Source organism: Sus scrofa, chromosome 13, assembly GCF_054392235.1.
Source record: "Sus scrofa isolate SSC_HxYL_T2T_F1_AM1 chromosome 13, Sscrofa_HxYL_maternal_Yorkshire_Landrace_v2.0, whole genome shotgun sequence".
Classification (NCBI taxonomy): Eukaryota; Metazoa; Chordata; class Mammalia; order Artiodactyla; family Suidae; genus Sus; species Sus scrofa.
In genome coordinates, this window is record NC_139395.1 from 160,896,933 (window position 1) to 160,919,313 (window position 22,381).

The 22,381-nt window shown below is 37.5% G+C and overlaps 2 protein-coding genes across 2 annotated transcripts in view; one reads left to right on the forward strand and one right to left on the reverse strand.

The window, feature by feature from the left end:
• The window catches only part of NAA50 (N-alpha-acetyltransferase 50, NatE catalytic subunit), a 574,571-nt gene that overhangs the window by 498,736 nt on the left and 53,454 nt on the right, over positions 1–22,381 (forward strand). The gene's annotated exons all lie outside the window — the stretch shown is intronic.
• Positions 1–22,381, reverse strand: part of ATP6V1A (ATPase H+ transporting V1 subunit A) — a gene marked incomplete at its 5' end in the record, with an annotated part of 36,600 nt that overhangs the window by 12,986 nt on the left and 1,233 nt on the right. Inside the window, 8 exon segments of the mRNA NM_001004042.1 lie at positions 1,227–1,341; positions 1,437–1,559; positions 7,155–7,263; positions 7,795–7,957; positions 12,645–12,796; positions 14,656–14,793; positions 15,045–15,259; positions 17,642–17,770. Of these exon segments, the coding sequence (NP_001004042.1) occupies positions 1,227–1,341; positions 1,437–1,559; positions 7,155–7,263; positions 7,795–7,957; positions 12,645–12,796; positions 14,656–14,793; positions 15,045–15,259; positions 17,642–17,770 (1,144 nt within the window).

Below are 22,381 nucleotides of genomic sequence, written 5' to 3' on the forward strand. Positions count from 1 at the left end.
AAAATAACTTATATACAAAAACAATTTTTGGAGCTCCTGTTGTGGCTCAGCAGGAATGAATCTGACTAGCAGCCATAAGGATGCGGTTTCGATCCCTGGCCTCGCTCAATGGGTCAGGGATCCGGCATTGCCGTGAGCTGCGGTGTAGATTGCAGATGTGGCTTGGATCCCTTGTTGCTGTGGCTATGGTGTAGGTTGGCAGCTGTAGCTCCGATCTGACCCCTAGCCTTGGGAACGTCCATATGTTGTAGGTGCAGCCCTAAAAAGCAAAAAAAAAAAAAAGAGCAATTTTTTGGAAAGTCAATTTTAATGTAAATAACTTTAGAAATGACCTTTGGAGAGAAAATCTTATACAACAATTTAAATAAAAACCAGTACTGAATCTAGAGATTATCCTACTAAGTGAGGTAAGTTAGGCAGAGAAAGACAAATATTGTGATATCACTTACATGTGGAATCTTAAAAAAACAAACAAACACAAATCTACTTATTTACAAACCAGAAACAGATTCACAGACATAGAGAACAAACTTACGGTTACCAAAAGGGAAGGAGATAGGAATAAATTAGAAATTTGGGATTAACAGACACATACCACTACATATAAAATAAACAGCAAGGATTTACTGTATATCACATGGAACTATATTCAATATCTTGTAAAAACCTATAACAGAAAAGAATCTGAAGCTGCACACCTGAGACTAACACAACATTGTAAATCAACTATAGTTAATTAAAAAAAAAAAAAGCCAGTACTAAGCTGCAAATAAGAATAACTATTAAACACCTTGTAGTTTGAGAAATGAGATAGTATACTTTTTTTTGGCTATACCTGCAGCATGTGGACATTCCTGGGCCAGAGTCTGAACCCATACCACAGCAGTGACCTGAGCCACTGAAGTGACAATGCTGGATCCTTAACCTGCTGTGCCACAAGGGAACTCCTTCACATTGTTTTCATCATGGTACAATCTTGCCTTAACATGTCTACAATTTTCTGAGTTATTTCTGAGATACTGAAACTTGAATATAATGAATCGGTCAAGTCAAAGCTATGGAACCAGAAAACCTAGAGATCACCTACACGTGCATTTAAAGAGCTCCCTGGGTGACTCTGGCATGCAACCCTGGTTAGGAATCACTCCCCTCAGGGGGCTAAATATTGGCTCCTTAAACATAAAGGACCTGTTATTCTTTGGAAAGGAAACAGTTTGGGTGCTTACGCTCCTACAATGCTGACGCTCCCTTCTCTTTCAGGATTTCCAAGGCATTTCACTCTGCCAGCTCGCTCATAGAAAGAGGCCAGACGGGCACCAAGATATGCAGGATATCCACTATCTGAAAAATGAAAAGAAATTTTGAAAGAAAAGGTCTAAGCCAACCCCCCAAATCCTATCAGTCCTGCTTACATAATAAGCAGTACAAAGACTTACCTGCAGGCATCTCAGCTAAGCGACCAGATATTTCTCTAAGGGCCTCAGCCCATCTGGAGGTAGAGTCAGCCATCATACTGACGTGGTAGCCCATGTCACGGAAATATTCTGACAGTGTAATTCCTAAAATGGGAGGATATTACAATTTATAATCCTATAATGTGTAATCCTGACTTTTTCACCCTTAAGAAAACTTTAAAGCAGGAAGTTCCTGAGTTAGACTGCTAGCTGTTCACCAAATCCATTCTTTTTGGCATACAGCTAAATTACACTGTCCAGACTCCTTTGCATTAGATATGGCAAATAACTGACCCATATCTAATAGAATTTAAGTCAGAGTAATGTGTTCCATTGCCAGGCAAGTCACACTTGCTTCCACGCTACTTCTTCCTTCTGGCTCACGGAGAAGGAGAGAATTCTCTGGACCCCTGGAAGATATGCGTTAAAATGAAAGAGCTCTTTTCAGCCTGGGTCCTAGGCCGAGTAAAGACAGAGTAAAGAAGAGTCCCATGGACATCTGCAATAAATACTTATTATAATGAGCAATTATATGTTTGGGTTTTTCATCACTCAGTCTATTGGAATATAATATATATTTTTAAAAGTTGGAAAAGTGTTTTCCCCCATCCCTTGTTGTGATAATGAAATCTGAAATTAATTTCCAATGTAGCTTTGAAAGTTTATCTCACCCACATAGGCACACACACAAAAAACCCCAAAAACCCAACCAACCAACAACAACAATAAAAAAAACCCCTCAATTAATTAGCTTGTTTGGTAACAAATGTTATTAACATGAGTGACAATTAGATCATTCTGCTATGCATATTGAGTCCTGTCCTGTAAAAATCACATATGTAAACTACTTAGAAGACAACATCCAGAAAGAAGTTCTGGGTTCTAGTTCCTGTCCTGTTGTCAACCTTAGCAAAGTCACTTCATTCCCTAGTGTGGTTGCCTAATCTGCAAAAACAGAGTAACTTTTGCCCTATCATCTGTACATATCATATGAAATGATATATATAAGCACCCAAAGTGAAAGTATTATATACAACTTTTAAGATATTAGAAATGTATATTTGTTGCTGTTATAAAAATCTATTGCCCTAGCCCTAGTTCTTTATTTTACAAGTAAAGGAAAGGGCTTATTTAAGTAAAACAAAATAGTTGCTGGAAAATTCAGAACTTTATTGTTATTATTATTATTATTTTTCTTCTTTTCTTTTTACAGCTGCATCTGCAGCATATGGAAGTTCCCAGGATGGGGGTTGAGTCCGGGCTACAGCTAAGGCCTGTGCTGCAACCACAGCAATGCCAGATGAAGTCGCTTCTGGGACTTAAGGCTGCAGCTTGTGGCAATGCCAGATCCTTAACACACTGAGTGAGGTCAGGGATCAAACCCACATCCTCATGGATACTAGTTGGGTTCTTACCGCACTGAGCCACAATAGGACTTCTGGGAACTTTATTATTTGTCATATTACATCTTTCAGAATAAAAATCACTGACTTGTGAGACCCTATTTTAAAAGAAAAAAAAAATTTTTTTTTTTGTCTTTTTTCTAGGGCCGCACTCAGGACACATGGAGGTTCCCAGGCTAGGGGTCGAATCAGAGCTGTATCCACCAGCCTAGGCCAGAGCCACAGCAACGCCAGATCCAAGCCATGTCTGCAACCCACACCACAGCTCACGGCAATGCCAGATTCTTAACCCACTAAGCAAGGCCAGGGATGGAACCTGCAACCTCATGGTTCCTAGCCGGATTTGGTAACCACTGAGCCACGACGGGAACTCCCCTGAGACCCTATTTTATACAAGTATGTTATGTCTTTTTTTTGGGGGGTGGTGCTGTGCCCATGGCATGCGAAAGTTCCTGGGCCAGGGACTAAACCCATGTCACAGCAGTGACTGGCGGATCCTTCACCCACTGTGCCACAAGAGAACTCCTGTCTGAAGTCTCTGAGATAACATCCACTAATGCTTGTGTGTGTGTATGTGTGTGTGTGTGTGTGTGTGTGTGTGTATACACAAACAAAACAAAAACCTCAGACAAAAATCAAAAGATGAGCAAATAGAGAAATATTCGTTATTCATAACGAATGAAAGACTGATTTTATTTTATTTTATTTTATTTTGGCCTTTTCTAGGGCTGCTCCCAAGGCATATAGAGGTTCCCAGGCTAGGGGTCCAAACAGAGCTGTAGCCACCAGCCTACACCACAGCCACAGCAACACGGGATCCGAGCCACATCTGCGACCTATACCACAGCTGACGGCAATGCCGGATCCTTAACCCACTGAGCAAGGCCAGGGATCAAACCCACAACCTCATGGTTCCTAGTCGGATTCGTTAACCACTGAGCCACGACGGGAACTCCTGATTTTGAAAGAGTTTCACCAAACAGCATGATAAAACAACTACTATCCAATAGGAAAATGGATAGAAGGCAGTTTTTAAGTGGTTAATACACACAGGAAAGATGCTAGCTCACTGTAAGAAATACAGACTTAATAGGCATCTAATAAAGCAGGGAGAGTGAAATGTTAACTTTCAAATCAGGTGTGAGGTACATGGGTGTTCACTGTAATATTCTTTTAACTTTTCTCTATGTTTGATAATTATAAGAAAGTGTTGAAAAAATTAGCATTGGCAAAAATGCAAAGAAACAGAATTCTTGTCCACTGTTATCCCTTTTTTTGTTTGTTTGGGACTTTTTTTGGCTGCGGTGTGCCATAGCAGGGACCCAAGCTGCCACAGTGACGCTGGATACCCAACCTGCTGCACCACAAGACAATTCCCACTGTTATCCCTTTTGAAGAGCTATCAGAATCTAAAATCTGCATTAACTGAAGTTGTATTCTTAGCAATTTTACTTCTAAGAACTTACCTGACAAAAGTACAAAGAAATGTGTACATAAAACATACCAAAAAAAGTGTAAAAACTATCAATAATCCAAGTATCCACCAAAGAACGCAGGTTAAATAGATTATGACATATCCATAGAAAGGGATATTGTGCAGCCACTTAAAAGAAGTAGGTAGACTTCCTGTCTTAAAATAGTAGATTGATGTCACTGAGTTTTCCTTCTCATAACAGTAACCACCAAACAAGAAGAACAAGAAATACAGAAACACAAACTCTATTGTCAAAAACTAGGGGCCATGTTTAGCTTCACAACAAAATAATGGAGAAAGCCAACTGAGAGAAAAAACAAACAAGGGTGCAGGAAGATACCAAGAATTCACCTGAGGGAGTTCCTGTTGTGGCTCAGTTGGAAACAAATCCGACTAGTATCCATGAGGATGTGGGTTGATCACTGGCCTCGCTCAGTTGGTTGGGCATCCAGCATTGCTATAAGCCATGGTAGAGGTTGCAGATGTGGCTTGGATCCCAAGTTGCTCTGGTGTAGGCTGGCAGCTGCAGCTCCAATTTGACCCTTAGCAGGGGAACTTCCATATGCCATGAGTGTGGCCCTAAAAGGCCAAAAAAAAAAAAAAAAAAAAAGGAAAGAAAGAATTCACCTGAGGTTGTGCATTTCGGATTATGCTTCTGAAAACTAGAAGGTATATCCTAAGGGGCAAAACCAAGAACCTTTTGTCTAGAACATAGCAGAAAGGGAACAGAACTAACAGCAGGGGTTCCTTAGACCCAGATTGGCAAAAAAGACAAGCAGGTAGATGGAGACAAACAAAAAAACGGGAGGTACTACTTTTCAGTAAGTAAAAAGTAGATAAGTCTGGGTAGAAGAGAAAGAGTTCACTCTAAGTGGCCTTGTAGCTGTGGATTTTTGTTGGTAGGAAAGAAGAAAAAGTAAAATAACTTACGCAACTTCATGCTATAATAAACTTCACAGATTACCAGGAAGAATTCCTGCTACCCTGGACCACAGCAATAACTACTCCCTCCCATCTCCTTGCAAAGGTAAGTAATAGCAAAAATAAACATCAGCACAGGAACTAAACAAAAATACAAGAAAAAAGGAAGAGTAGAATATAACAATGAACCTGCCAAGGAACAGATGAAAACTGTGACCACCGTTAATTAATAAAAGAAAATCTAATAGGGAGTTCCCGTTGTGGCTCAGTGATAATGAACCTGAGTACTATGCAAGAGTATGTGTGTTAAATTCCTGGCCTCAATCAGTGGGTTAAGGATCCAGCATTGCTGTGAGCTGTGGTGTAGATTGAAGATGTAGATCAGATCCCTCATTGCTGTGGTTGTGGCAGAGGCTGGCAGCTGTGGCTCCAATTCGACCCCTAGCCTGGGAACTTCCATATGCTGCAGGTGTAGCCCTGAAAAGCAAAAATAAATAAATAAATAAATAAATAATAAAAAGAAAACAAAAAGCAAAGAAAAGAAAATCTTAACAATGTATCCTACATAAAATAAAAATCTCAAGGAATACATAGTAAGATCACAAAAGATGTTTCAGGAGCCAGCAGATTTCAACAAAGAGCTAGAAGAAAATAAAGCTGTCACTAGAAGTGACACAAAGAAATAAACATCAATTATCCTATGAAAAAATGGGCAAAAGGTTAAATAAAAAGAATTTTTGGAGAGGAAATGACACATATGCAAACAGAGGAGATGCGATCTCTCTGGTTTGAAGAAGATGACTATAATGGAAGAGAAAAAGTTTCAAAAGCAATTCGGAAAACTTTTCCAAAATAAAAAGGACCTATTCATGGATTGAAAGGGTACACTACGTGTCAGGAAAAGTTTATCAGAACTATGAATACAGAGATAGATCCTAATAATAAAGTTATAAGATTTCAAAGTTAAGGAGACATTCCTTTGGACAAAAAGAAAAATCACCCAAAAAGGAAAAGAAGTAAGCCAGTGTCAGATCTCTCCTCAGCATTTAATGCTATAATGAGTTCTCAAGGAAAGAAATATTGATCCATAAATTTTACAGTCAGCCAAACTACTGCTAAAATTTAAAGGCAATAGAAAAAAACTCAAATTTACAAAGAAACAAGAACTCAGGGAATACAGTTTCCATGAGCCTTTAAGAAACTTCCAAAAGTCAAATTTTGTCCAACCATGAAACAAATGGAGAAACTGCAGTCAAGGGATTGCCAGGGGCGTTTTACCAGGACTAATGCCAATACAAATACTTGATTTATGGCTACAAGGCAGAATGTGAGTAAGTCCTGAAAATGTAGAAATAAAAGTACCACAAGCTGGGATGGACGTGGAAAGCAAAAGTGGAAAGTAAATGATGAAACAAGTAGTGAAAACACAAAAATCTCAGAGTAGAAAGATGTATCACTTTATTTTGCTAAAAAAATTTTTTTTCTTTTTCAGCCACCCCCACAGCATATGGAAGTTCCTGGGCCAGGGACTGAATCTGCGTCGAAGCTTCATCCTACGCCACAGCTGCAACAACACCAGATCCTTAACTACTACGTTGGTCTGGGGATCAAACCAGTGCCTCCACAGAGACAAGCCAGATCATTAACTCACTGTGCAGCATTAGGAAATCCAAAGACATGTCATTTTAAAATGATTCAAAAGATTGAGGCTGTTTATTAATGTCTTACATTGAGATATTCTCAAGATACAATAAGTGAAGTAGTCTTTGAAAATTAGGAATATGGTTGTGTGTATGGAGGCATTTTAGAATGAGAGAAAAATTCTTTGGAAAAGAAAAAGTTTGGTGTTAGCCTTAAACCAGAGAACAGATATGAATCACTTTTATTCCGTCATGTACTCACCAGTATAAATAGAGGCTTCTCTAGCAGCAACAGGCATATTGGAGGTATTGGCTACCAATGCTGTCCTCTTCATAATTGACTCTACCTTACCATCAACTTCCATCGTGAGCTAGAGGCAAACAATCTATTAGTGATTCCCCTAGTTTCTAAATAGAAATAGAATACAAATAGTCCCTTTCCCACAATTTATCTATATTTAATCCCTTTTATAATCTGTGTTCACAAAGTAATACTCTCCATCACTCCAACCTCTTCTCCCTATCCTACTGTGCTGTAAAGAAAACAGCCACTATTTCCATTTCATAAAGGAAATCCATTATTTTATGGAGAAAGGAATATTACTACTGCAACCTAGTAGATCATATAAGGTATGTGTAAAATTCACACCTATAAATGTTTTGTCTATTTTATCTTTATCCTAATAACTGAAAACCAACTCTCAAGTGTCTGACTGAAAAATTCAAATTTCGTTCCTTGAACATACATATTGAATCACAAATACAGTTAGAAAATTCCTTAAAAGATTATTGACAAATGAGAGTATTGCTTCAGACCCAACACAAAGCTTTATTAACTGCCAGTGCAAGTTGATCAGCAGTATTTTCTCTAACATAGTATTTGAAGCCTTACAGATACAGACCTCTGGGAAATCCCGGAGGACTTCAGACATCTCATTTCCTCTTTCACCACATCCTACATAGATGATCACATCACTGTTGGAATACTTGGACAGAGACTGTGATATCACTGTCTTCCCACAGCCAAAGGCCCCAGGGATTGCAGTAGTTCCTCCCTGTACACACCTAAACAAAGAAAACAAGCAGGGATCTTTTTATTCGCTAGAAACACCAACAAATAAGGTAGCTAAGTAACACAGAAACACAAGTTAAAGAAAGAAAGCACTTTCTTTTTTTTTTTTTTTTTTTGTCTTTCTGTCTTTTCTAGGGCTGCACCCACAGCATGTGGAGGTGCCCAGGCTAGGGGTTGAATTGGAGCTGTAGCCGCCGGCTTACACCAGAGCCACAGCAACGCCAGATCCGAGGCATGTCTGCGACCTACACCATAGCTCATGGCAACGCCAGATCCTTAACCCACTGAGCGAGGCCAGGGATCGAACCTGCAACCTCATGGTTCCTAGTTGGATTCATTAACTACTGAGCCATGACAGAAACTCTAGCACTTTCATATACTGTCATCTGAGAGCTGCCCTGTGGCTCAGTGGGTTAAGGATCCTGTGTTGTCACTGCTGTGGCCGGGGTTGCTGCTGTGGCTCCGGTCCAGTCTCTGGCCCAGGAACTTCACATACCAAGGATGTGGCCAAAACTAATTAATTAATTAAGTAATTAAAATAAAAATATGTGCCACCAGTGTAAATGCTGAACCTGTATATACGACATCTTACAAAAATATGTATTGTCACTTGAACCTATATACTCACTTACAAAGATAGACATATAGATATGGATATACTAATTGCTGGCCTAGTTTGCAGCTATGGTAGTATATATTGTTTATTACAATTAATCATCGCTACCATCTTAACAGCAGGAAAGTGAAAGGATATATACCATAAGATAACTGGGGAGGAGGCATATGAAAACAAGATAAAATGGTACCAATGATGCTCTGAATGCTTATACAAATTAGTTTATGAGAGGACAATATAGGAATTAAAGCTAAAAGAAAAATATAAACAACTTTTGAAAGTTGCCTCCTGAGATAAAAATAGGAAGACCCAAAAAACTCATATCTTGCTATAAAGGTTAGTGAATAAAGACTTCTGTTAGGGTGTTAAGTCGATCTCCTTTTACCTATTCAATAACTATGAAGTACTTCCTAGGTCCTGAAAACTATGCTTGGAAACAATAACAAAGAAGATAGCCATGTTTCTGTATTCATAGAGCTCACATTCCAGGAGGGTAAACTGCAGAGTCAGCTGATAATTACAGCACCATTTAGCAACCACTTTCGAACTTTACTTAAAAAGTGGCAGTGAAGAGTGAAATTTCTTGAAGGACAGAGCAAAGTGAATGTCACTGTGTGTGTGTGTGTGTGTGTGTGAAGAGGGTCTGGGCAGGAGAAATGAAATCTAATGCTAAGGGAAATTCCTTCCTAAGTGTGTTTTATCATAAAATTTACAGAAACAATGCATCTTAGTAAAAAACACTGCATTAGTAAAAACAATAGACTTTTTTCATATAAAACTAATATGCATTAACACATTTTTTCCTTCAACCCTTTCAATGACTCTGATAAACTAAGGTCATATCATCCTATGGCTTTGTAATATATACCTCTTTCAAATCACTTTAAAGCCAAGGTGGGAAGATAGGGCTGGGTGTGCCCTACTTTAGAAGTTCAACAATCCAATATGAAAAGTGCCATCACAGAGACCATCCATCATAGAGACTGTCCTGTATACTGTGGGAGTATACAGGACAGGATACAAAGTCTGATACTCAATTGGAGTGGGTTAGAAGATGCTTTCAGAAAGAAGCTAAGACCTATAAGGAAAGAGAAATTAGCCAGATGCAGGGAAATAACATTCCACACAGAGGGAACAGCATGCCCAAAGGTCCCAGGGGCAAGAGGGAACACTGCTTGGGGAATTAAACGTCTTTCAGAAAGCCTGTGAGGGTGTATGTAAAGAAACACTTGGGAAATTAAGTGGCCAAGAAATACTGGAAGGTAAGCAACAGCCAAATCATGGGTGGCTTTGTGAGGAGTTAAGGAGTGCTTATTTGTCTTGAGAGCAATAAAGAACACCTAAGAGCTTCAGGAAAAAAGGTGCAAGATCACACATATGTGTTTTAGTTGGATTACTACATATTATGAACAAATGCTTAGAAAGAAGGCAAGAGTGAAGATGGGGGGTTTCCATCGTGACACAGTGGTTAACAAATCCGACTAGGAACCATGAGGTTGCGGGTTTGATCCCTGGCCTTGCTCAGTGGGTTAGGGATCCAGCGTTGCAGTGCGCTGTGGTGTAGGTCGCAGATGCAGCTCCAATCCGGCGTTGCTGGGGCTGTGGCGTAGGTCGGTGACTACAGCTCCGATTGGACCCCTAGCCTAGGAACCTCTGTATGCCGCGGGAGCGGCTCAAGAAAAGACAAAAAAAAAAAAAAGTAAAGATGGGAAGTCTGATTAAATGTGATTATTGCAGGAATCAGAGTAAGATCCTTAATTACAGTTATCAAGTAAGGGTAAAACATGCAGATAAAAAATATTTATGGAGGAGTTCCTTGTTTGCCTAGCAGTTAAGGACTCTGCATTGTCACTGCTATGGCTTGGGTTCGATCTCTGGGCCTGGGGACTTCTGCATTCTGCAGGCGTGGCAAAAAAATTTTTTTAGGGACTAGAATAATCACACTACTTCACTAAATAGATGTGGGAGGGTAAGAATGATCCTGGAGAGAAGGAACAGGCATTCACTGGATAATGACATTTGTTGAGAGAGGAAGCCAAGTTTCAAGGAAAGGAGTGGTGATTAAGATGATGATTTTAGTTTTAAACATACTGACTCTGGGGTACTTGTAAGATTTTCTAAAGGAGAGGTACAATCAGAAGTAGATATGAGTCTGGAACTCAGAAGAGGTCTGGGATGAAGACATAGATTAAGGAATTATCATACATAGATGAATATTTAAGTCATGAGAGTAGATGAAGTCATCTACAGAGGGTGATATATATGAGGAAAGAGGAGGCCACAAGAAAGTAGAGGGAACCTGCAACAGTGAGTAAGTAAGAGTTTCTTTTTTTTTTTTGTCTTTTGTCTTTTTGTTGTTGTTGTTGCTATTTCTTGGGCCGCTCCCGCGGCATATGGAGGTTCCCAGGCTAGGGGTCTAATCGGAGCTGTAGCCACCGGCCTACGCCAGAGCCACAGCAATGTGGGATCTGAGCCGCGTCTGCAACCTACACCACAGCTCACGGCAACGCCGGATCGTTAACCCACTGAGCAAGGGCAGGGACCGAACCCGCAACCTCATGGTTCCTAGTCGGATTCGTTAACCACTGCGCCACGACGGGAACTCCAAGAGTTTCTTGTATATAGAAGCTAAAGGAAGAGCATAGAATGAGGGTGCTTTAAGGAGGAAAGACTAGAAAGCAACACCCAAAATTGTAGGAATTAAGAAGATACTAGTTTTTATTTATTGAATTATCAGTATGGGAGTGACTGATGGTGTTAGCAAGAGTAGTTTTAAATGATGGGTGGAGACATGGGCAGGAGCAGTACTGTGAATGAGAGTGGGAAAAGTGAAAACAACTTATTTTTTAAAGAGGTTTGGCTGTGAAGCTGAGGAGAAAAGTAGTGCAAGGTAGAAAGTTGGAAAGGGTAGAGGGTAGGTTTTTTTTGTTTTTTTTGTTTTTTCCATTAGATGGGAGATAAAGGAAGATCACTTAATGGGAGGTCTCTGAGGAGACCAGAGGTGGGACAAACTCCAGAAGAAGGATAGGAATAAGGGATGGATGGGAATGTACTTTCACTGAAGGAGTTCCAAATCTCATGGCTTCTCATTTCTCTGTGAAGGCTCTAGTATGATCATGTGTTGAGAAAGAAGGGTGAAGCTTAAGATCTGAGGCCAAATGGAGAGATTTGATATAGTCACTAAGGAGAGCAGGAGAATGATAATTGAGGAAATGTAGGCCGTGCCACGGTGGTGACAATTTGCACTTATTATTTCTTTTCTCAGCAGCCTGTGCATAGATTTGGGAGAACGAGGCAGCTGGACAAATTCACAGCTGGTATTTTGCCAGGCGGGTGTGACAGAAGACAGGGGAACAAGAATATTTAATACACTGGCAAATATCATAAAAGTGATAAGACTATTAAATTTAAGCTGATAGTAAAGGATATGGAAACAGGAGGTACTGACTAACAAGAAGAGTCAGAGGTCTGATGGTATGAGAGTAACAGTGAGAACAGAAAGGAGGTTTAAAGCTAAGAGGATGAAGAGTGAGACGTACATGGGTTTGTGATCCATTAGTTGAGGGAGTTATTACATCATCACTTCAGTGTTTTCTGTGAATTAAATGATGAGGTTATTTGTTGAAAGTAAAGCAGGGTATGGTGACATCTAAGATTTAAAGAGAAAGGAGGTTTCTAAGCAGTTGATGAAGAAAATGGCAGAGAGCAGACTACAAATTAAGAAAGATTGCTGGATAGCGTAGAAAATCTAGATTTTCGAAATTGATTGACACTGACACAAATCTGCTAAATCTAGGATTAGTTAAGCAAACTAGCTATATTGTTTTGGCATAGATTTCTTTCTGGAAATTATTTTGTTTTTTAGAAATAATGATTTCCCTTTGCAACTGTGAAAAAAACCAAGTGTTCAATGGTTTGACTTTCTAATAAATACTGGCAAAACGTATTTCTGTAGATAAAACTTATTACAGGATTAGGACCAAAAATTCTTTATCTATAAAGAAGTGAAACAATAAGCTCCTATGATAACTGAGGGAGAACCATGGGTCACGGATCAAACTTACGGAAAAAGGGCATCAAGAACTCTCTGGCCAGTCAACAGAGGATGATTAGCCGGCAGCTTCTCAGTGACAGGTCGAACCTGACGTACAGGCCACACTTGGACCATGCTGAACTTCTCCTTTACACCTTCAAATTCAAGCTCCAATACAACATCCTATAAAAATACAGCAGAATTTAAAGTGCAGTCAATTTATGAACAATTTCTTCCTTTAAAATCAAAGTAACTCCAGGTTTCTCTTGAGGGGTGGGAGATTTCCACTTTTTATTGGAAGTCTTTGTATACTGGTCCAATTTTTTAAATCAGGTGCATTTATTACTATTTTAATGATTAAAAAAAGTTTAGAAATGTTTTGAGAACGAGGTATCTCAAGTAATAGAACAGGAACAGTTAAATAAATTATATGAATATGCATAGGGAATATTCTTGAAGGAGATAGAAGATACTCCTGGAACTGAAGGAAGGAAGAAACAGAAGTTTTTAAAATTTAATTTTCTTGTGATGATCATTGTACAAGTGTAAATGTAATAAAATTATAAAATTCAGTGAGTTAAAAATAAATAAATAAATAAATAAATAAATAAAATTTAGTTTCCATTCTTTGTTGTTTCTATTATAATGGTCTTACACTGATTTAATAAAAAATACTAATCTATTAAGAACTCTAAAATACTTAAGCTAAATATATTAAATTATTTACAAAAACTAAAAGATAATGAAAAATATTCTTAACATTTGTGAACAATGAGATGGTTTTAAGTATTCACAGACAATCTCAAAGTCCACAGACTTATAGAAATCTGTCATCTTCCTAATGCATGAATCTGAATCATCTACTGCAGGGTTGTTCTTTCATAGAGAGGTGGGTGAGTCTCTATGCTGATTCATAAGTTTAGCTGATTGCTCAGAATCCCAAACTTTTTTTTTTTTTTTTTTTTGCTTTTTAGGGCTGCACCCACAGCATATGGAGGTTCCCAGGCTAGGGGTCTAATCGGAGCTATAGCTGCCAGCCTACGCCATAGCAATGCCAGATCTGAGCTGCATCTGCAACCTACACCACAGCTCACAGCAATGCTGGATCCTTAACCCACTAAGCGAGGCCAGGGATTGAACCCGCATCCTCATGGTTCCTAGTCGGATTTTAGTGTGCATTTTCATTCATTACTATATTTTTATTTATTTATTTAATATTTGCTTTATAGGGTCGCATCCGCTGCATATGGAAGTTCCCAGGCTAGGGGTCGAATTGGAAGTACAGGTGCTGACCTACGCCACAGCCACAGCAACACGGGATCCAATTCATGTCTTTGACCTACACCACAGCTCACGGCAACACCAGATCCTTAACTCAATGAGCGAGGCCAGGGATTGAACCTGCAACCTCATGGTTCCTAGTCAGATTCGTTTCTACTGTGCCAGCATGGGAACTCCCAGAATGCCAAACTTAACTCTTCTGTTCTATGTTGTAGAACACAGACTTATTTTTGTGAAATGATTAGAAAATTCTTACTTTTTTGGCATATTTTACTGGGAAAAATCATATGCTCAATTTTACATACTGGAAAATTTCAACAGTCTTCTCAATAAGCATAATATCCACAAAGGCTATTATTATGCGACTACTGTGCTTGGTAAGATATGTCTATCAATAACATTAAGGGGACTAAGTTTGAAATGGCTCACCCCAAGTAAGAATTCATAAAACCCATTTCACAATTCATCATGTGAACACAGATTGACAATAAAAATCAAAAACTATTATATGCCTAGAGAATTATGGATTTAAATAATATAAGTTAAGCAGACAGGAAAATGTTACACTAGTAATTTCTTTTTAAAAAGAAACAATATATTTTGTCCTTTTTATTTAAGAAAAAAGTCTTAAAAAATATTTATGGGAGTTATTTAAAATCTTCACATTGAATATTAATTCTATAACTATTTAGAGCACAGAAACCAGGCAACTATCATACATAAGTAGAGCCACTTTGTGAGATAGTTTATATGATACTTACAGAAGTATCGTAATTTCCAGGGGGAGCAATATAAGTTACAGTTCCTCTGTTTCGTGGGGGCAACATGATTCTGTGTTTGATGAGCGAGTTCTCATTGACAATTCCATAAATATCTCCACCAGTGATGTGACTACCCACCTAGAGAAAAAAATGCACCTGCTGTTTAATGTTCAAATAAATGTCATGCTGTTTCATGTCCAATAAATGTCAAGTACATGCACCTTTGGTGTTATTTAAGCCATTTGCCTCACATCAATAAAACATATTCCATAATCCTTCTAGCAGATCTAGAGCCTATCTTCATTTTGACTAGGGCTACAAAATAGTTCACTAAACACTCATTTCACATTCTCTCACCAACTTTAGAAATCTTGATTACAAAGACGTACCCGGAGGTTTTTGCTAGGTGTGAACTCCCATTTGACATCCCTGCTAAGAGCAGATACATTTACTCCTCTGGGAATGTAAATACTTTGAGTTTGACTGCTGATGTCTGACAAAGGTCTTTGAATACCATCAAAAATGGCTCCCATAATGCCAGGACCAAGCTCTACTGAGAGAGGTTTACCAGTGCGGAGTACAGGATCTCCAACAGACACGCCAGCTGGAGACAGCAGTTGAGGAAAAGTTCAGAGATACCATAAAAAGGAAATAACACAGTTTAACAGAAAATGAACTCATAAGGAGCTAAACCTAAGATTCTCAAACTTTCAGTCTGCAGCATCCTTAGAGTTTCAAGCACTTTTTCATAGTGACCTACAACAAAAGATATATTTAATAATCCCATTTATTAAATAGTTACATTCAAACATTAAAAAAAAAAAATATATATATATATGTCCTGAGTAGCACTTTGAAAGAAAAATTTATATGAATTGAAAAAAAGAATATTTTAACTTCATTTTTAAATGACTTCAAATCTTATAAATGGGATTTCTGTTTCTGTTGGGTGTTCTGCAATTTTCAAACCTCTGCATCACACTGACTATGCACTCCACATTCCTTTTTGTATGATACTTGGTTTTTAACCTAGTAATTGCCAAAAACCCAGTTTCACAAAGATATGACATCATCATCAAGGATATGGTGCAGCCAAATAATGAAATGGTTTATTATCTCAAGCTCCTAGTTCACGTGGTGTCTGACAAGATGTCTAATGTTCCTGTGTTAACCACAAATCTTAAAATATCCTAGGACACCCCCTAAGTCTGCTGCAGCTGCCCAGAGTCTTTGGGAACCACAGGCTTAAAATAGAAACAAAAGCCTTCCCATATCACATTGTTTCAACTATAATGATAAGGAATACCAGTTCTCTGAAAAGGGTATTAAAATCTGGACAAAGAATATAAACTCTTAAGACTGAGAAACAACCAAAAAGATCTTAAAACTTAACAATCATTAAGAGATTGATTAATAAATGATGGCACATTCATAGGATAGAATTCTATGTAGCTATATAAAATATATTTTGGAGGTCTTCTCCAGAAGACCTCCAAAATATATTTTCACTTCCAATGTGTGATTATGAAATATTTTAAACCTACAGCAAAGTTTAAAGAATTTTATAGTGATCTTACCACAAACATTTTACTATATTTATAATGTATCAATCCATCTTCCACAGTACATATATTTTAAGTGAAAAAAACAAGGTGCAGAACAGTGCATATAATGAGCAATCTTTTTGGGGAAAAAAGGATATAAAAATAAAAATGCATATTTATATTGGTTCATATAACAAACTAGAAAGAGAGACAATAAATGGAATTAACAAAAAAATTGACCAGATACAGGATGACAAAGGTAGAGCAGGTTGTCAATATTAATATGCTCATTTGTTTATTTAATCTTCATACCTTATAAAAGACTAAATAAAAGATAAATGTAACAACAGAAAAAAATCCTTTTGGTTAGTGATGATTTCATACCTGCAAAGACTTCTATTTTATTAAAATTTCCAGATGATTTTGTTTAGAATTAGCAGCTAGTACTAATAGAGAGAACAGATACTTTATTTTTTTTAAAGAATAGATACTTTAAACACGTATTTCAGTATGGCAAAAAACTTGTACCAAATAAATCTTAATTAAGTAGCCAAAAAAGTAATGCTGATCTTGAGAATCAACCTGAGTAAAAAAGAAAGCATAAATGAAGGGGAAAAAAGTTACTCTTCTTCACACAGCTTAAACCTTGAGCTTTTTATTTTTCACAAAAATTGAAAATATTAGGTTTAAAAGCCAAAATTATGGTAATTAAACAAACAGTAAATATTCCCAGTGCTAAAGCTATATATAAAATGTAACACATCATCCAGAACAAAGACAGAGTCATGACTTAAGGATTACTATTTTGTTTTATTATATTCCTTGTAAAACTTTGAAAATTAATGAATATAAGTTGTTTAATGGCTTTAGGTTTTTTTTAAGGAACTATATAGTTAACATACAATATTGTGTTAGTTTCAGGTGTACAAGATAGTGTTTTCACATTTATATACTGGATTTGCTAACTTATTTTTAAAGTTTATTTTATTTTTCTTTTTGGCTGCACCTATGGCATGTAAAAGTTCCCAGGCCAGAGATCGAACCAATTCCAGTGACAACACTGTATCCTTAACCTGCTATGCCACCAGGGAACTCCTGGATTTGCTATTTTAAACAAAAATAATGATTGGAGAATTTTAACCATACAAATGGATGTTATTATTCTGTTTACACTATCTTTTACAATATTCATCCCCATGCAGAAAAAGTCTAATTGGTTCTTCTTAAAGCTCGTGAGCTATGAAAATTAAGAAGATGATATTAATTTCTTAAAATAAGAATACTAATTTCCAGTACCTTTCGTGAGTAAACTACATAAATCAGATTTCTTAAAACACGAACATTTTCACATTCCTGAAGCCACTGTTAGTTCTTCTATCCTTACAATAAATCTTTAAATTTTGCCTTGTGGAAAATGGCCAGAAATTGAACCAAAAGGATACAGGTTTCTTCATACACCTGGATGGTGGCCATGTCACCTTCCAATCGGATAATCTCTCCAACCAACTCGCTGTGGCCCACTCTGACCAGTTCATACATGGCTGCACCTGCCATGTCACAGGCTGTAACCACTGAAAAGAACAAATGAGTATAGGGATGACCTAAGACTCTGAACAGTTCCAGATGATTAAAAAAGCCAATCAATCCAATAATATACTTCTCTCATATATTCAAAGAAAAGTAAAACACCTATTATAGAACATACATTTCACAAAGATACATTTAAAAAAATAATAGTTCACTTACAATACTATGTTAGTTTCAGGTGTATTTATATGATCAGTTATATAAATATATTTTTTCAGATTATTTTCCATTACAAATTAGTATAATATATTGAATATAATTTTCTGTGCTATACAGTAAATCCTTGTTGCTTATCTCTTCTATGTACAGTAGTTTGAATCTGCTAGTCTCATACTCCTGATTTGTTTCTCCCTTTCTCACTCTCCTCTTTGGTAAACATAAATTTGTTTGTATTATTTTTTCAGATTCCACAGAAATGATATCATATGTGCCTTTTCTGTCTGATTTACTTCACTAAATATAATATTCTCTAGGTCCATTCAAGTTGCTCCAAATGGCAGTACTTCATTCATTTATGTAATATTCTAATATATACACACACATCTTAAATCAATCATCTTTTCAAAATAGAGTTTTCATTTTTTCCAGATATATGCCCAGGAGTGGAATGGCCGAATGATATGGTAGATCTGTTTTTAGTTTTTTAAGGAACTTCCATATTGTTTTCCACAGTACATCAATTTACATTCCCACCAACAGTATAGCAGGGTTCCCTTTTCTCCACATCCTCTTCAGCATTTATTATCTGTAGACTTTTGACGACAACCATTCTGATTGCTGTGATTGCCCTCACTGGGGGCACTTCTCTAATTATTAGTGATGTCAAACATCTTTTCATGTGCCTGTTGGCCATCTGTATGTCTTCTTTGATAATATGTCTGTTTAGGTCTTCTATTTTTTTATTCGGTTCTTTATTTTTTCATTACTGAGTTGTACAAGTTGTCTGTATATTTTGGATATTAACCTCTTGTCAGTCACATCGTCTACAAATATGTTCTCCCATTCTGTATATTTGTTTTGTTAATCAAAAAGATACATTTTTGGAGATCCCCCTGTAGTGCAATAGGATCGGCAGCATTTCTGTAGTGCCAGGACACAGGTTCACTCCCCAGCCCAGTTCAGTGGGTTAAAGGATCTGGCATTGCCTCAGCTGCAGCATAGGCTGCAACTGCAGCTTGGATCTGATCCCTGGACCAGGAATTCCATATGCCACAGAGTGGCCAAAAAAAAAAAGGGCTTTTTTTTTTTTTTTTTTTTTTTTTTTTGTCTTTTCTTGGGCCGCTCCTGCGGCATATGGAGGTTCCCAGGCTAGGGGTCCAATCGGAGCTGTAGCCACCGACCTACGCCAGAGCCACAGCAACGCGGGATCCGAGGCGCGTCTGCAACCTACACCACAGCTCACGGCAACGCCGGATCGCCGGATCGTTAACCCACTGAGCAAGGCCAGGGATCGAACCCACAACCTCATGGTTCCTAGTCAGATTCGTTAACCACTGCGCCACGACGGGAACTCCAAAAGATACATTTTTAAGCACATGATATCATCAGGGTAAAAAGAACGAAATTTGTTAGGCCAAATATTATTTATTTATAGGATGCAACTAAAGATTATCATACTAAGTGAAGTGAGTCAGAAAGACAAAGACAAATACTATATGATATCACTTACATGTGGAATCTAAAAATATGGCAGAAATGAACCTATCTACAAAACAGATACAGATCTCACAGACATAGAGAACAGACTTGTATTTGCCAAGGGGGTGTGGGGATGGAGGGGGGATGGAGGAGGGATGCACTGGGAGCTTGGGGTTAGTAAAAGCAAATTATGACATATAGAATGGATAAACAGCAAGGTCCTACTGTATAGCACAGGGAACTATATTCAATATCCTGGGATAAACCATAATGGAAAAGAATATGAAAGAGAATGTATATAGGTGTATAACTGAGTCACTTTGCTGCAGAGCAGAAATTAACACAACATTGTAAATCAACTATCCTTCAATAAAAATTGTTTTTAAAAGACTATTATTTCTATAATACACATGAAAACTATTTTCATTTTGAAGATCCATATGACAAACTCTTATCTACTAGCAGCACTGAGGTAAGATTTGATAAACCTAAGTTGCTATAATACATGGAATGATGGGTTTCAGAACAATAAAAAAAACAACTTTAAACTTTTGATAAACTGTTGAGACCTCTACCTAGAAAAATTCACATTTACATCTACAGGTTTTTTTTGGCTGCATCCACAGCATGCAAAAATTCCCAAGCCAGGGACTGAACTAGCACTGCAACAGCAACCCGAGCCACAGTAGCAGCAATGCTGGATCCTAAATCTGCTAGGCCACCAGGGAACTCCATTTTGGAGCTTTTTTTTTTTGGATCTACAAAATTTTTTTCATAGCCCATAGGATATTTATAATTAGCCGCCACCACTGGGTGATATCTTATTTAAAAATCCCTAAGAGTTCTGTGGCACAATGGGTTAAGGATTTGGTGTTGTCACTGCTGTGGTTTGGGTTCAATCCCTGGCTCAGGAACTTCTATGCCATGGGCGCAGCTAAAAAACAAAATCCAAAAAAAAACCCCCCCAAAAAACCCCAAAACCACCAATGAATCCCTGTTACTTACAAATAATGAACTAGAATTTGCACTTATTATTTTGGATGATGTTGTTGCACATTTTCAGATATGTGTAGGAATAAGTCTATTTTTTTTTGAAATTGTATTATTAAGGAATCCACTTCTATGATTGTCATGAAACCCAGGCTGAGTTAAAACAGTGACAAAGTCTGGAGGTAACAACACCCCACTCTGGACTTTTTGGTTATAACCATTGTCTTCTCTCTCTACCTCAACTGAAAACCCAAACTCATGAGGCCCCAATTCTTGCCCTCTTATTCGTAAAAAGATGCCAAGGCCAACCATGTAAGAGGCATTTTCAGGAGAAGGCAATGTTTGTCTTCCCAGAAGACAAAACCTCTACTCTGGTTTATGAGGCAGATAGCAACTCCAAACCAAGGACAGGTTGGGATCTGTGCAGGCCTCAGTGGAATAAATCTAATTTAATATTTAACCTTCTAAATATTTAATTTTTAATATTTAATCACCTTACATTAAGACAATGAAAATCTATTCATTTTATAAATATTTACCGCTGTATCTACATATAAGAAAAATTAAGATGCACCAAAATGCCAGAAATAACTAAAGTTTTAAATCCTATTTCATAAAAAAAAGTGTGCTATTTCCCTATTTCATTAAGTACTTAAGAGTTATAAACAGGTTCTGGGAGGGAGGGAAGGATAAATTAAGAGTTTGGGAGGAACATACACACAACTACTATGCATAAAAGTATAACTAATAAAGGCCTACTGTATATCTCAGGGAAATATACATAATATTTTGTAATAACCTATATGGGAAAAGAGTCTGAAAAGAACATATATATATAAAACTGCATCATGTTGCTATATTATCTGAAACTAATACAATATTGTAAATCAACTGTATCTCAACTCTAAAAAAATTAAAGAAACACAAAAATAAATAAATAAATAAAGGTAAACAAGTAAATAAATAAATAGGTTCCAGGAGCAGTTTACTACAAGTTTCAGAAAACTATTTTTACCTAAACTCTTTGATAGTGTTCTTTTGGCACTTCCCTAAATGTTGTTGTGTGTAGTAGCCCTTATGATCTCTCCTAAAGACCTTACGATCATCAAGGGGGAAAACTGCTTCTCTGAAATGGCCAAAGAGATTGAAAGCAGCAAAATATACTATTTACCAATAAGTTCAAGCTCAAACACCAAGTTCTAAGCAGTAGAAGGTTCTTAAGGAGAAACAAGAAGCATGGTGACTGACAGTCTTCATTTGCACTAACAAAAAAGGGTCATCACCTCCACTATGATTTGAACAAGAATAAGACTAACATGAGGTCTATAAAAAAGACATAAGGAAAAATGAATTTCCATGCCTCTGAGGATTACAAATCAATGAGCAGGTTTTACCCAGGAAACTGTGAATCACATTTTGCAGTGGAAGTATTGAATAACAAAATGAATACCAGAACAAGAATCATTGTTATTATGATTATTATTTTTTCCTTTTTTGGTCACTCTGTGGCATATGGGGACCTAAGCCGCAGCTGCGGCAACGCCGGATACTTAACCTACTATGCTGACCAGGGATTGAACCTGTGTCCCAGCCCTGCAGAAATGCTGTTGATACTGTTGTACCACAGCAGGAACTCTGAGAATCATTATTTAAAATGCAGTACTCCAACACCTTCTGCAGCTCCATACCAAAAAAACAGACAACCCCATCAAAAAGTGGGCAGAAGATCTAAACAGACAGTTCTCCAAAGAAGACATACGGATGGCCAAAAAACACATGAAAAGATGTTCAACATCACTCATTATTAGAGAAGTGCAAATCAAAACCACTCTGAGGTACCACCTTACACCAGCCAGAATGGCCATCATCAAAAAGTCTGGAGAGGGTGTGGAGAAAAAGGAACCCTAGTACACTGTTGGTGGGATTGTAAATTGGTGCAACCACTGTGGAAAAACAGTATGGAGATG